Source organism: Balaenoptera borealis (assembly GCF_965194805.1).
Source record: "Balaenoptera borealis genome assembly, chromosome: X".
NCBI classification, from domain to species: domain Eukaryota; kingdom Metazoa; phylum Chordata; class Mammalia; order Artiodactyla; family Balaenopteridae; genus Balaenoptera; species Balaenoptera borealis.
Genome location: NC_138881.1, coordinates 27,267,533 through 27,282,183, shown reverse-complemented (window position 1 = coordinate 27,282,183; position 14,651 = coordinate 27,267,533). Strand labels below are relative to the sequence as shown.

The 14,651-nt window shown below is 36.0% G+C and overlaps 2 protein-coding genes across 13 annotated transcripts in view; one reads left to right on the top strand and one right to left on the bottom strand.

Annotated features, from left to right (window-relative positions):
* LOC309621159 (uncharacterized protein) overlaps positions 1-14,651 on the bottom strand; it is an 80,542-nt gene continuing 65,891 nt past the window's right edge. For 3 of the 6 annotated variants that reach the window (XR_014239777.1, XR_014239778.1, XM_082378291.1), the window contains 2 exons: positions 8,422-8,548; positions 1-5,062 (listed from right to left, as the gene is read on the bottom strand). Coding sequence is in view for 4 of the 6 variants with exons in the window: in XM_082378291.1 (XP_082234417.1) it covers positions 8,460-8,548 (89 nt within the window). In the remaining 2 variants the exon portion in view is untranslated. Of the gene's footprint in view, positions 5,063-8,421; positions 8,549-9,160; positions 14,631-14,651 lie in introns of those variants that run through there. The other 3 variants (XM_082378292.1, XM_082378294.1, XM_082378293.1) reach the window with 3 other exon arrangements.
* The window catches only part of TAB3 (TGF-beta activated kinase 1 (MAP3K7) binding protein 3), a 117,301-nt gene that overhangs the window by 91,999 nt on the left and 10,651 nt on the right, over positions 1-14,651 (top strand). For 4 of the 7 annotated variants that reach the window (XM_082378153.1, XM_082378151.1, XM_082378152.1 and 1 more), the window contains 2 exons: positions 5,711-5,804; positions 9,071-9,154. In XM_082378153.1, coding sequence (XP_082234279.1) covers positions 5,711-5,804; positions 9,071-9,154 — 178 coding nt within the window. The remainder of the gene's footprint in view (positions 1-5,710; positions 5,805-9,070; positions 9,155-14,651) is intronic. The other 3 variants (XR_014239758.1, XM_082378156.1, XM_082378154.1) reach the window with 2 other exon arrangements.

Sequence of the window (14,651 nt, the reverse complement as noted above, 5' to 3'; positions counted from 1 at the left end):
GATCTATTAGGATGCATGGATAGGAAGGTGGACATGTTGGCTGTCCAGGCTGTTTGTTTTTCTTTTAGGTTCTGTTCCTGGCACAGTTTTGGTTTTGTTTCTGTTTTTTAAACAATTGATGAAGGACTTCTGCCTTCTGTTCTCATCAAAATAATTTGATGCTTTATTTTTTTTTCTTGTGTGAATTCCATAGACTCATCACTATTTTCAAACACTGACAGTTATAATCAAGGTAAAGCACCTCATTCACTGTTAATTGCTTTCTGTCCGAATAGAAATGAAAAGTACACCTTGACCAAATATCTTATACATTGTTCTCATGTATTCATTTATTCTTTTAAGCATATTGTATATATATTTTTCAAACATTTAAAAGTTATTTTTCTAAGTACATTAATGCACATGAGTTAGATCAAGATGAATATGCATTTTGGGAAAGTGTTGACTATAGAATATTTTAAAGTAGAGCAATTTTGTTAGTGTAAATAATTGTAGAAACTAAGATAATAGTATTAACAGCGGTCCTAACAGGAACTGCTCTCATGAAAAGATTCGGTAATATATTTTTAACATGTTGGTTAATATTTGTGAGTTCTAAAGTTCTTTAAAAATTCCGAAAAATTTGAAACAAGTGTCCTAAAATCCTGTGACATCACAAGCTTTCTGTGATCCAACCTATCATTTCATCTTTCAACATTCATTCGTTCAACAAGCATTTTTTTTTACAGTTTATGAATGTGGTCCTATGCTAGGAGCTTAGTGTATACCTGCTGGTGGGAGAAATAGACCCATCAATAGATAACTGTAATACAGTATGGTAAGTGCTGTGTCTGCTCACGGGTAATGAGAGAACTCATACATCAGCTAGTTTATCCGTGTATACTCAATACACTTTGCTCTCTCACATTATGCTCCTGCTGGAGTGGTCTTCTGAAGCCCTGTGTGTATAAATGCTGTCTGCTCTTCAGGGCTCAACTTAATCTCTACTTTTTCATGGAGCCCTTCCTCATGTTCTTACCGTCTCTTAACTAAGGGTAATCTCTTTCTCAGAGTGCACAAGTTTAGAGAAGTTAGTGTATATGTCAGGCCTCTTGCAGACAGGATGTCTGCAGCTATGCCCTCATAGAGAAGTTTTTAACTGAAGTTCGTGGCTTCAAAGGAGATCCGTGAGTCCCTGAAATTATATGCAGAGTTTCATATGTGTGTTTATATGGGAAGCAGGTCTATAGCTTTCATCTGATTTTCATAAGGTTATTAGAACTCACCTTTTTCCCTTAATAACTGTATGAAAATCAGTATTACAGCATAACCTAAAAATACTAAACAGTACAGTATTGCTATGTAGGCATAGAGGAAAGGGGAAGGCATTTTAGAAGGGAAAAAGAGCATGAGGTAATGAAGGCTTGAAGTCAAGACAGACTTTAAGGAGTCTTTACAGTTCCCTCACTTAAGCTGAGATTTCTGATGTCTTGACAGGTTAATGTGCATAGGTAGAATAGTGGAGGTGTTTGAACTGTATTCTGCTGGTAATGGGGAACCAGTGGAAGTTTTTGAGAAGTTAACTGTTGAGAAAAAGGCCTATTTAATAATGTAATGAAATTTTTTCTAATATTGACTAAATACCTAAGTATAGTCAATATCAGAAGTGAGAAGGAAGGGTTTTAATTACTTAAGACACATGGAAAATTACAAAGCTATCTTTAACTGAAAGATGATACTAATGTAAATCACATCTGTGCCTCATTTTTTTCCCCACTCGAAATCTTAATTATATCCTCTGATTGGGGGAGATATTGAAGAACATAACCCAAATGGGAATCCACCAGTGGTGGGTGGGCACTTCGGAGTCCTTTAGGTACTTGTAGAGTATAAACAAATTTTCTTAGCATAGAAGTCATTTCTCTAAAATAACCATATAAACTTTGTTTAGCAACTTCTTGCTGTATAATAATCCCTGCTAAAGCCCTATTGATTTCTTTGTTGTTGTTGGAAGTAGAGAATTGTCTCATGTAGCATAGATCAGTGCTTAAAAAAAAAAACAGATTTTACACGAGAGCTTTTATTGATGAGACTTCTTTAGAAAAAGAGGGAAGTTAGTCAAACTGCTGCCCTACGCTATAATTTATTTTTAACTTTTTGTTATAGAGAATTTCAAACATACATAAAATAAGCAGAATAGTATAGTGAACTCCTGTGTAGCCATCACCCAGCTTCAGAGATTAGTGGCTCATGTGGGTGATAATATCTGAGAGGTGAGAAATTTGAGTGTGTGATTCCCATGTGTTTCCACTGCCAGACCTAGAGTAAAATAGAAGACTAATAGGAATGCGTGGCTGAAGAACAGTTATACGTGGTGGTTATGATCTGGGCTCTCAATGCAGGTGTGAATTTGAATCCTACTTCTTTCTGCTCCTTCTGTGTCACTCATATATCCTTGGATAAGCAACTTCCTTTATGCTTGTTTTCTGGGGAGTACCCGTCTCATGGGATTTTTGTTAGAATTAAGTAAGATAATATACATTAAACAATGTATTAAACAATTTATACAATGCCCAACAGTAAATGTTGTTTACAAGATACTGGAGAAATCTGCTTTAGGTATGTATATACATAACACAAATCTGAAATATTCTGAAAAAATTTGATTTCCTTTTAACTTTAGGAACATGTATAACAAGGGTATATATTATGTAGAAAATTAATTAAGAAATAAAGCATTTAGTCATAATTCCCTTTTTGTTCATAGAGGCTCATTCGTGGCACCATGATGTAGTTGAAAGGGTGCCTACATAGGCTCTGGAGCCAGAGTAACTCCTTACTCAGTGGTTCTAACTTCTCTGTATCTGATTTTCCCTATCTATAAAAGGGAATCATAAGAGGTATATTTTAATATTACTGTCAAGATAAAGAGGCAGTATATGTAAAGTGCCTGGTGTGAAGTGGGTGCTCAATAAATGGGTATCACTATCATTGTCCCACTCATGTAGGATTATACAAGAGAATTAACTTTTTTGCTGCTAAGCACATATTGCCTCCTTTACGTTTCAAACTAATTTCTTACCAAGTAGTGTATTAAAAAATTGGTTAGAAACCTGTGTGCCTCATGAAACTGAAATGCAGGTTTGTGACCAGCTATATGTGCAGTTGCAGATGCTTAGAGGAGCAGTGAAATAACCTTTCCAAGGAGGGCAGAAGTGAAGGATGCATAAGGGCCGTCATTTTTCTCAGTCTCCTATTTGCAAAGCATTGTATTAAATGCTGTGGGAGATGTCATCTCTTAACAACATCTGTATGTGAAAAGACATACATATATCTGTCTATGAACCTGTACGTGTGTGTGTGTGTGTGTGTGTGTGTGTGAGAGAGAGAGAGAGAGAGAGAAAAGATAATGTAAGACAGTAAATCAGAAGTGCTGGCCAACTAAATGGTAGTGATATTAAGTACTTTCAGAGTTCTGAGATAGAAATGTTAGTTTTTGCTAGTAGTGTTCAAAGATGGGACACTTTCATGGAGAAGGGGGAAATTTAAGTTATACTTTGAAGGAAAAATAAGATTTTAATAATCGGAGAGCTTCCAATTACTCCCTCCCACAAGTTTTTCCCCTTCATTCATCTTGTCCTGATTAATTGGGTTTTTGGATCAACCCACAATCCCAGATGCGTAATTGGGGCCAAACTATGAAAGAACATTAGTGGTCTTCAACCTTGGTCTCTTTGAGACAACTTCTTAAACTGATGGAACAGGTGACTCAAGGTATTTCTGCCACCTTTTGGAAAAAAGCTTAGAATTTTTTACTTGGAAATGTCAGATATAAAACATCTTGGTACTTTACAAACAAGTCTAAATTATACACAACCAATCTTGAAACCCCCTCCCCCATGAAAATACAGTATACTTTTGGACAAATGGTAGTAATGTTTCAGAAACAGCTTTTTTCCCCTCAATCAGAAGCTATGAAGATGGACATAGGAATCTTACAGATAAACTCTTAGTTTTAGTGAGTTCCAGTGGTTCTACTGTCTTTGGAAATGAGCGTGTTGACGAGTTTTTTTGTTGTTATAAGCACATGTATAATAGCCTCTTGAGTATAAAGTGTATTATAATATTTCCATACTTAGTTACAGAGCTTCACTATTCAGGACCGCTGTGGCTGAAACATTCCCTTCCCCCCGCAAATACATAGGAAGGATTTGCTCCTTTAGGTACTTGACTCTCCCAGTGATTCTACAAAGAAAAGAATAGGTTCTTTCACATATTCCTAGGAAGACAGCATCACTCTTTGAAACCCTTGACCAAGTGCTTTATCTTTAATATAAATGCTCAGATGTGTTTTAAACTTTTAATATTTAATTACAAGGTGTAAACATTTTGCATGTTGACATCACATGGTTTGCCCCTAGGAAGGAGAAAAGAAAAGCAATCCCTAATAAATATTTCTCAATGACTTTTTTGTTCCCCTAGCATTCTAAGGGATTGTTAGCTCTTATTATATTCTGCCTGTTATATCATTTTAAAAACTTTTGACACCTGCTAATTTAATGGGCATTCCCAGTTATTCTGATAACATGTCCTAACAGCATAATATCTTGCATAATTGGTAATTAAAATAACCCATTTTGCTTATTTTTCATCACTTTTGTATTTAGTTTTTAGCAAAACAACATGTTTTTATCAGAATAGGATTTTATTGTCTTCCTATCATAGCAGATATTTATCTTTTACTTCATGTAGTTGAAATCACCTGAGTAACTGGGTTAATAGCTGTGCTGTGCTGAAAGATTCAGTACCCATGCCTCTGGAGTCTAAACTCTATTTTTTACTGTACATATATGTAAATAGTAAGGAAATTCAGAATCTCAAGGGAAGTAGCGGCTTCCAAAAAGCTTTATTTAACTGAAAAATAGGGCTCTCTTCACATTTCAGAGTCTCATGTATGCCCCTGAAAGACCTAGGGAGTAGGCTGGGCTGGAAAGGTCAAGGCAGAAGGAAACAGAGTTGGAGGAAGAATGGAATCCATTTGTTTCTGAAATTTTCATGTACTAGGTTAATAGCTTCCTTTGATCTAGAAAAAAAGACAAAAAGATTTCTATATAAGTTTATATAGAAGACCTCTATATAAATCCTGGCTTTATCAATTATGTTTCTTATAACCTTGGGAAAATTATATAACTTCTTTGTGCCTCAGCTTTCTCATGTATAAATTGGGGGTGATATCAGTACTTACCTCGGAAGATTGTTTTGAGGAAAGAATGAGAGAATTCTGGTGAACATAGTGCCTGACAATTAATAAGCATTAATTAAAATTAGTACTGTTGTAATTTTTACCAGCCTTGACGAGACTAAAATCGTGGACATTGCTTGTTTAAAAGGTTGATTCTTAGTTTCCCTTACCATGAAAACGTAGAAATAAAATATTCTCAATGCTTTGTGATTAAAATATGGTAGTATTTGTATGAGAGAACATAGTGTAGTATTATAGCCCCCCTGACATTATATGCAGATTTTGTTTATATGTGGCCATATTGATGTCACCACTTTACCTGACTATTCCTTGAAAAACATACAGGACTTCTTATACATGCCCTCTAATGGATTAGGGCCATTTTCTTGGTAATAACCAGTCAGAACGATTAACGTGAATAGCAGTTCTTAAATGTTGGGCTTGATAATGACTTTCCCACAATTGCTATTTTGGGTCCTTTCTTACTAGCCTGAGGAAATGACAAGATTGAGAAGCATGAACAGACAACTCCAGATAAATGTTGACTGTACACTGAAAGAAGTTGACCTCCTTCAATCGAGAGGTATAGACTTGATTATTTGGTAAACCATAAGTAATAGTGTGGTGTTTTAAGCTGCTTAAGTAGCAATCATTTTGGTTTTACAGAAATAATGGATAAAAACTCTCTCTTAAGAGATCACAGTCCTGGTAAAGAGATCCCTTACTCCATGGTCATAGATCAGATTTGGGTGATCAAAAAATAGTATTACTTTGGCAACTTCATCATTAAGTTCTTACCATTTAGACTGTTTTATGTTGTTACTCTGTATTTATCCTCTTTTAGTCATTTTTATAAATTGCTGGGGTTTAATTCTAAAACTTAGTAGATTTATATTATGTGATAGTCATCTAAGATATCTGTAAAAATAGGGATCCCAAATCAGAACATCAGATTTCTCATTTTAAAAATAAATTTCATATGCGGTTTTTTATGTTATCTGTTACATGAAAACATTCAACTCTATCTTAGATATTTTGTTTTCGGGGTTTTTTTGGCTCTCTTATAGAAGTGTACTACAGTAGAAGCTCTCTTAATTGACTTTGATTTACCCAACTCACCAGGTTAGAGATATTCTTCATTTCCCTCTGTAAAATACACAGCCAGGAGGCTGCATTCTGGCATGTCTCTGTACTATTGCTCGCATCAGCTGAATTGTCTGCTTACCAAGAGTCAGTTGTGCCTGTTTTTAAACCCGTTTAAATTACAGAAGTATTGTAACTGGCATAATGTTTTCAAAACTGACATGAATGCAGGAGAAGCTGTTCTTTCTATAAAAGCCATAGGCAACTGCTTTTTAAAGACTCAAAGGCAAACACTTAAAAAATATATATAGGGACTGTGAATTAGATATGGGTGAAAACAACTGAAAAGGGTTGCAGAGGTAAATCAAAAATCTAAGAGGATTCTATTCTCAAGTTAAATGTTCTTAAAGTATCTTTTTTGCTCCATTCTAAAATCAAAACAGGGAATTATAGATCAGGGTGCAGCAAACTAGCCTGCTCTCTTTAGTGGAACATAGCCAGACCTATTTGTCTGCATATTGTCTGGGGCTGCTTTTGTGTTTCAACAGCAGTTGAGGGCTTACAACTGTATTACAGGTCCACAAAGCCTAAAACTTTTATTATCTGGCCCTTTACAGAAAAAGTTTGCCCATCCCCACTTTAGATCATCATGATGGGTGTAGTTAATTTAAGAAAGACAATATAGAAGTCTGGTCAACAGATACATAAAGAAAAGGTCTTGGTCCAACATTAAAATATTGCTATGTTTATATGTTTCGTTACATTAAAGTTGGCCTGGGCTTCCCTGGTGGCACAGTGGTTAAGAATCCGCCTGCCAATGCAGGGGACACGGGTTCGAGCCCTGGTCTGGGAAGATCCGACATGCCACGGAGCAACTAAGCCCGTGCGCCACAACTACTGAGCCTGCACTCTAGAGCCCATGCTCCGCAACAAGAGAAGCCCCCGCAATGAGAAGCCCGCGCACTGCAAGGAAGGGTAGCCCCCGCTCGCCGCAACTAGAAAAAAGCCTGCGCACAGCAACTGACCCAACGCAGCCAAAAATAAATTAAATAAATAAATAATAAAGTTGGCGTGTAATTTTTCTTAAGAATTCCGTTTTAGTCAGCCACCCCTCCCCCACCGCCACCACTTACTGTTCTTAATTATGGCAGCTAAGAGAGCTTCTACTGTAAAGTACCCCGTTGCCATTTTAAGGCACGATTATACAGTAGAAGTGGGGGAACCAAAAAGATACGGAACTCTGTGAACAATAGACAGAAGCATATTTGCATGTGAAAGTTGAGCAATCTGGTTGGGTACCCTTGAAGTTTTATTTTCAGAAGCCTAGGGGACTCTACAGCCTAGTAGCTTTAAGCAATGAAAGAACTACTGTGTGGGGGTTAGACAAACTATTGCTAGGATATTAGAAGGTTGCATCAGTTTTTTTGCTTAATGTGTTCTTTGAAGCTAAACAAGAAACACTAAAACGTTTAGTTAGGATATTTTTAGTAAGCCTTATGGGATCTAGAAATTAGATCATCATCAGCTGTAACTTAAGTAACTGAAGAAATACATATGCAGCATCTTAAAGCATAAAAAGATCTAATTAATAAATAGCATTGTGGCTTTCATGAGCCATCATAGGAATTATTTTCAGAAAATTATTTAAAAATAGCATATCTAAATGGATTAAAACATTTGTGTATAGTACCTGCAAGGAAAACTGTTCGTTATTGAGGTTTTATAAACGAAGACCTGTGTTTTTGGTCTCTGTTGGGCAATAAAGAGCTCTTTTTGGTGCTTAAGCAGTTCTAAATCTCCCTTCATAAGGGGTCCAAATATAGCCATTTTATACTAAATTCTACTCCTCCATCCTCTGGAAAAATTTTATACTGAGTTTTCAGCCTAAATTTTTAAGCCAGAGAAGGAATCTAGACATTTTGGGGGGCAGGGCATTTAAATTAGATACAGATCAGTGTGCGAGTTGATGAAAAGCAGCTTCGTTGTTGGTTTTGGTGAGGAAAACTTTTGTTGGGGGAGAAAATTAGTTCTAGAAATCAAGAGATCCAATATATTTGAACTATCAGTACCACATATCATCCTCTGTAAATAAACATGTATACAGTTTAAAAGCTTACCTGGAATTATGCAGAACTGGCAGATTGCAATGATGGGTTCACAGATGTGAAGGTAGGACCCAAAGTTGGCATTGGATCAAAACTGACCTTGCAGGAGTCATGTCAGGAGAAGGGGCTGAAACAGACACTGTATCAGGGAGTGAACATTTTGAGAGAGGTGAGATTGTTCTGTTATTCTGAAATTGGCAGCATATCATCTTTTATTATTGATAAGTCTGTAGGCAACATTTAAGATACTCCTTTTCTTGAAGATAGGAATCCCTGAGCTGCTGATATCATAACAACTTGAGTTCATTAAAATCAAAACAAACAGAGAAAACAGTTCAGTCATCCTTTAATTTCTCTTCTTCATTTACCACCCTATGTGCGCCACATACTTAATCCTGTGTAAAGAGATGAGCTTTATAGTTAGAAAAATGTTCCTTTAGGTGATACATTGTAGAAAGAAACTGAAGTGGTAGTTTGCTTGGGTATTTTCTCAAAATGGTAAAACAATTTCAGTGGGAGAAGGGTAGGATAGTATAATGAGTTTTGAAACCCTGGAAAAACAGTTCCCCTTTTTACATGTTTTATTTCCATATTTTCAACAAAAAATTCAAATAACAGGAGAGAGAGTCCTAAATGCCTGCTGATTTTATTTTCTTTATAGGTAACTTTGATCCAAAAGCTATGAATAATTTTTATGACAACATAGAGCCTGGTCCAGTTGTACCACCCAAGCCACCCAAAAAAGGTAAGTAGGGAAATGTCACAGACGTCATAGAAATGAATATGAAAATTCCTTGGCAGTTCACCTAAAAAGCTGAAGAAATTTCCATTAGAGATAGCATTTTAAAATAAAAGTTACCCTATTGATGTTACTATGGCAATAATAAAATGTCCTGAAACATTAATTTCTAAAAAGTACTAAAATTAATAACTCCTAGAGGTCAAAGGTAACTAAAATACAATATACAATTTATTTTTTAAAAAATAACTTGAAAAACTTGTTATTTTGTATAGGTGATTTACACTGTTATGTTAGTTTCAGGTGTACAGTGAATTTGGTTCTGTTATGATATACGTATACCCATTCTTTTTTCAGATTCTTTTCCCATGTAGGTTATTACAGAATATTGAGTAGAGTTCCCTGTGCTATAAGTAGGTCCTTGTTGAGTATCTGTTTTATATATAGTCGTGTATATGTTAATCCCAAACTCCTAATTTATTCCTCCCCCACCATCTTTCCCCTTTGGTAACTGTAAGTTTGTTTTTGAAGTCTGTGAGTCTGTTTCTATTTTGTGAATAAGTTCATTTGTATTATTTTTTTAGATTCCACATGTAAGTGATACCATATATTTGTCTTTTTCTGTCTGACTTACTTCACTTAGTATGATAATCTCTGGGTCCATCCATGTTGCTGCAAATGGGGTTGTTTCATTCTTTTTTATGGCTGAGTAATATTCCATTGTGTATATATATGTGCCACATCTTCCATACCTTCTTTATCCATTCCTCTGTCGATGGGCATTTACGTTGCTTCCCTGTCTTGGCTATTGTAAATAGTGCTGCGATGAACATTGGGGTGCATGTACCTTTTCAAAGTATGGTTTTCTCCAGATATATGCCCAGGAGTGGGATTGCTGGAACATATGGTAGTTCTATTTTTAGATTTTAAAGGAACCTCATACTATTCTCCACAGTGGTTGTACCAATTGACATTCCCACCAACAGTGTAGGAGGGTTCCCTTTTCTCCACATCCTCTCCAGCATTTATTGTTTGTAGGCTTTTTCATGATGGCCATTCTGACTGGTGTGAGATGATATCTCATTGTAGTTTTGACTTGCATTTCTCTAATAATCACTGATGTTGAGCATCTTTTCATGTGCCTCTTGGCCATCTGTATGTCTTCTTTGGAGAAATGTCTATTTAGGTCTTCTGCCCATTTTATGATTGGGTTGTTCGTTTTTTGATATTGAGCCGCATGAGCTGTTTGTATATTTTGAAGACTAATCCCTTGTCGATTGCATCATTTGCAAATATTTTCTCCCATTCTGGGGGTTGACTTTTTGTTTTGTTTATGGTTTCCTTTGCTGTGCAAATGCTTTTAAGTTGAATTCGATTCCATTGGGAGTTTTTTTGTTTGTTTGTTTTTATTTTCATTACTCTGGGAGGTGGATCCAAAAACATACTGCTGTGATTTATGTCAAAGAGTATTTTGCCTGTTTTTCTTCTAAGAGTTTTGTAGTATCTGGTCTTACATTTAGGTCTTTGATCCGTTTTGAGTGTCTTTTTCTGTATGGTGTTAGAGAATGTTCTAATTTCATTCTTTTACATGTAGCTGTCCAGTTTTCCCAGCACCACTTATTGAAGAGACTGTCTTTCCTCCACTGTATATTCTTATCTCCTTTGTCATAGATTAGGTGACCATAGGTGTGTGAGTTTCTCTGGGCTTTCTATTCTGTTCCATTGATATATATTTCTGTTTTTGTGCCAGTACCAGACTGTCTTGATTACTGTAGCTTTGTAGTATAGTCTGAAGTCAGGGAGCCTGATTCCTCCAGCTCCGTTTTTCTTTCTCAGGATTGCTTTGGTTATTCAGGGTCTTTTGTGTCTCCATACAAATTTCAAAATTTGTTGTTCTAATTCTGTGAAAAGTGTCATTGGTAATTTGATAGGGATTGCATTGAATCTGTAGATTGCCTTGGGTAGTGTGGTCATTTATAACAGTATTGAATCTTCAAATCCAAGAACACGGTCTGTCTTTCCATCTTTCTGTGTCATCTCCGATTTCATTCACTAGTGTCCTATGGTTTTCAGAGTATAAGGTCTTTGGCCTCCTTTGGTAGGTTTATTCCTAGGTATTTTCTTCTTTTTGATGCGATGGTAAATGAGATTGTTTCCTTAATTTCTCTTTCTGATCTTTCATTGTTCATGTATAGGAATGCAACAGATTTCTGTGTATTAATTTTGTACCCTGCAACTTCACCAAATTCATTGATGAGCTCTTAATAGTTTTGTGGCATATTTAGGATTTTCTACGTATAGTATGATGTTGTCTGTAAACAGTGACAGTTTTACATGTTCTTTTCCAATTTGTATTCCTTTTATTTCTTTTTCTTCTCTGATTGATTGCTGTGGCTAGGACTTCCAAAACTATGTTGAATAAAAGTGGCGAGAGTGGACATCCTTGTCTTGTTCCTGATCTTAGAGGAAATGCTTTCAGTTTTTCACCATTGAGAATGATGTTTGCTGTGGGTTTGTCATATATGGCCTTTGTTATGTTGAGGTAGGTTCCCTCTATGCCCACTTTCTGCAGAGTTTTTATCATACATGGGTGTTGAATTTTGTCAAAAGCTTTTTTTGCATCTATTGTGATGATCATATGGTTTTTATTCTTCAATTTGTTAATGTGGTGTATCACACTGATTGATTTGCGTATATTGAAGAATCCTTGCATCCCTAGGATAAATCCCAGTGGATCATGGTGTACGATCCTTTTAATGTGTTGTTGGGATTCTGTTTGCTAGTAGTTTGTTGAGAACTTTTGCATCTATGTTCATCAGTGATATTGGCCTGTAATTTTCTTTCTTTGTGACATCTTTGTCTGGTTTTGGTATCAGGGTGATGGTGGCCTCATAGAATGAGTTTGTGAGTGTTCCTTCCTCTGCAATTTTTTGGAACAGTTTGAGAAGGATGGGTGTTAGCTCTTCTCTAAATGTTTGATAGAATTTGCCTGTGAAGTCATGTGCTCCTGGACTGTTTGCTGGGAGTTTTAAAATCACAGTTTCGATTTCAGTGTTTGTGATTGGTCTGTTCATATTTTCTAATTCTTCCTGGTTCAGTCTTAGGAGATTGTACCTTTCTAAGAATTTGTCCCTTTTCTTCCAGGATGTCCATATTTTTGGCATAGACTTGCTTGTAGTAGTCTCTTATGATCCTTTGTATTTCTGTGGTGTCCATTGTAACTTCTCCTTTTTCATTTCTAGTTTTATTGACTTGAGCCCTCTCCCTCTTTATCTTGATGAGTCTGGCTAAAGGTTTATCAATTTTGCTTATCTTTTCCAAGAACCAGCTTTCAGTTTCATTGATCTTTTCTGTTTTTTTCTTTGTCTCTATTTCATTTATTTTTGCTCTAATCTTTATTATTTCTTTCTCTACTAATTCTAGGTTTTGTTTGTTCTCTTCCAAGTTAATTTAGGTGTAAGGTTAGGTTGTTTATTTGAGATTTTTCTTGTTTCCTGAGGTAAGATTGTATTGCTATAAACTTCCCTCTTAGAACTGCTTTTGCTGCGTCCATGTGTTTTAGATCGTCGTGCTTTTTTTTTCATTTGTCCCTAGGCATTTTGTGATTTCTTCAGTGATCCACTGGTGGTTTAGTACCATGTTGTTTAGCCTCCACGTGTTTGTGTTTTTTGCTGTTTTTTTCTTGTAGTTGATTTCTAATCTCATAGTGTTGTGGTTGGAAAAGATGCTGATATCATTTCAATGTTCTTAAATTTACTGAGGCTCACTTTGTGCCCAGCATGTGATCAATCCTGGAGAATGTTCCATTCGCACTTGAGAAGAATGTGTATTCTGCTGCTTTTGGATGGAATGCTCTATAAGTATCAGTTAAGTGCATCTGGTCTAATATGTCATTTTAAGGCCTGTGTTTTCTTATTGATTTTCTGTGTGGATGATCTGTCCATTGATGTAGGTGGGGTGTTGAAGTCTGCCAGCCACTATCATTGTGTTACTGTTAATTTCTCCTTTGAAGGCTGTTAGCATTTGCCTTATTGAGGTGCTCCTGTGTTGGGTGCATAGATATTTACAATTGTTAGATTTTCTTCTGGGATTGATCCCTTGATCATTATGTAGTGTCTTTCTTTGTCTCTTTTAACAGTCTTTATTGTAAAGGCTATTTTGATATGAGAATTGCTACTCCAGCTCTCTTTTGATTTCCATTTGCATGGAATACCTTTTCCCATCCTGTCACTTTCAGTCTGTTTGTGTTCCTAGATCTGAATTGGGTCTCTTATAGACAGCATATACATGGGACTTGTTTTCGTATCCATTCAATGTCTCCTTGTTGGAGCATTCAGTCCTTTTACGTTTAAGGTAATTATAGATATGTATGTGCTTATTGCCATTTTACTAATTGTTTTGGATTTTTTTTGTACGTCTTTTTTCTTCCTCTTTTGTGTATCTGTTGTAGATTTTTGGTTTCCGATCCCCATGAGTTTTTTGTTTTTTGTTTTTTAATTTTTAATGGAGTATGCTTGATTTACAATGTTGTGTTAGTTTCAGGTGTATAGCGAAGTGAATCAGTTATACATGCATATATCCACTCGTTTTTAGATTCTTTGCCACTTTCCCGTATAGGCCATTACAGAATATTGAGTAGAGTTCCCTGTGCTATATAGTAGGTCCTTCTTTGTTATCTATTTTATATACAGTAGTGTGTCTATGTCAACCTCCCAATTTATCCCTCCCCCCCTTACCCCTGGTAACCATAAGTTTGTTTTCTACATCTATCTATAACTCTATTTCTGTTTTATAGATAAGTGAACTTGTACCCTTTTTTGAGAATCCACATATAAGTGATATTTGTCTTTCTCAGACTTACTTTGCTTAGTATGATCATCTCTGGGTCCATCCATGTTGCTGCAAATGGCATTATTTCATTCTTTTTAATGGCTGAGCAATATTCCATTGTATATATGTGCCACATCTTCTGTATCCATTCATCTGTCGATGGACATTTAGGTTGCTTCCATGACCTGGCTATTGTAAATAGAGCTGCAATGAACATTGGGCTGCATGTATCTTTTTGAAGTATGGTTTTCTCCAGATATATGCCCAGGAGTGGGATTGCTGGATCATAGGGTAGCTCTATTTTTAGTTTTTTGAGAAATCTTTCTTACTGTTTTCCACAGTGGCTATACCAATTTACAGTCCCTCATTCCTTTGGGAGAACCTCTGCCATATAATTATTTTTCAGTTTGTGGGTCTCCCACCTGGTGGGTATGGGATTTGATTATATGGTGAAAGTGCCCCTCCTACCATCTCTTTGTGGCTTCTTCTTTGCCTTTGGATGTAGAATATCTTTTTCGGTAGGTTCCAGTGTTTGTTTTTTGTTGATTGTTGTTCAGCAGTTTGTTGTGATTTTGGTGTCTTGGTGAGAGCAGGTGAGCTCAAGTCCTTCTACTCTGCTATGTTGTCTCCCTTCCCCCAGAATAAGTTGAAACTGTATATAATATAGTTAACA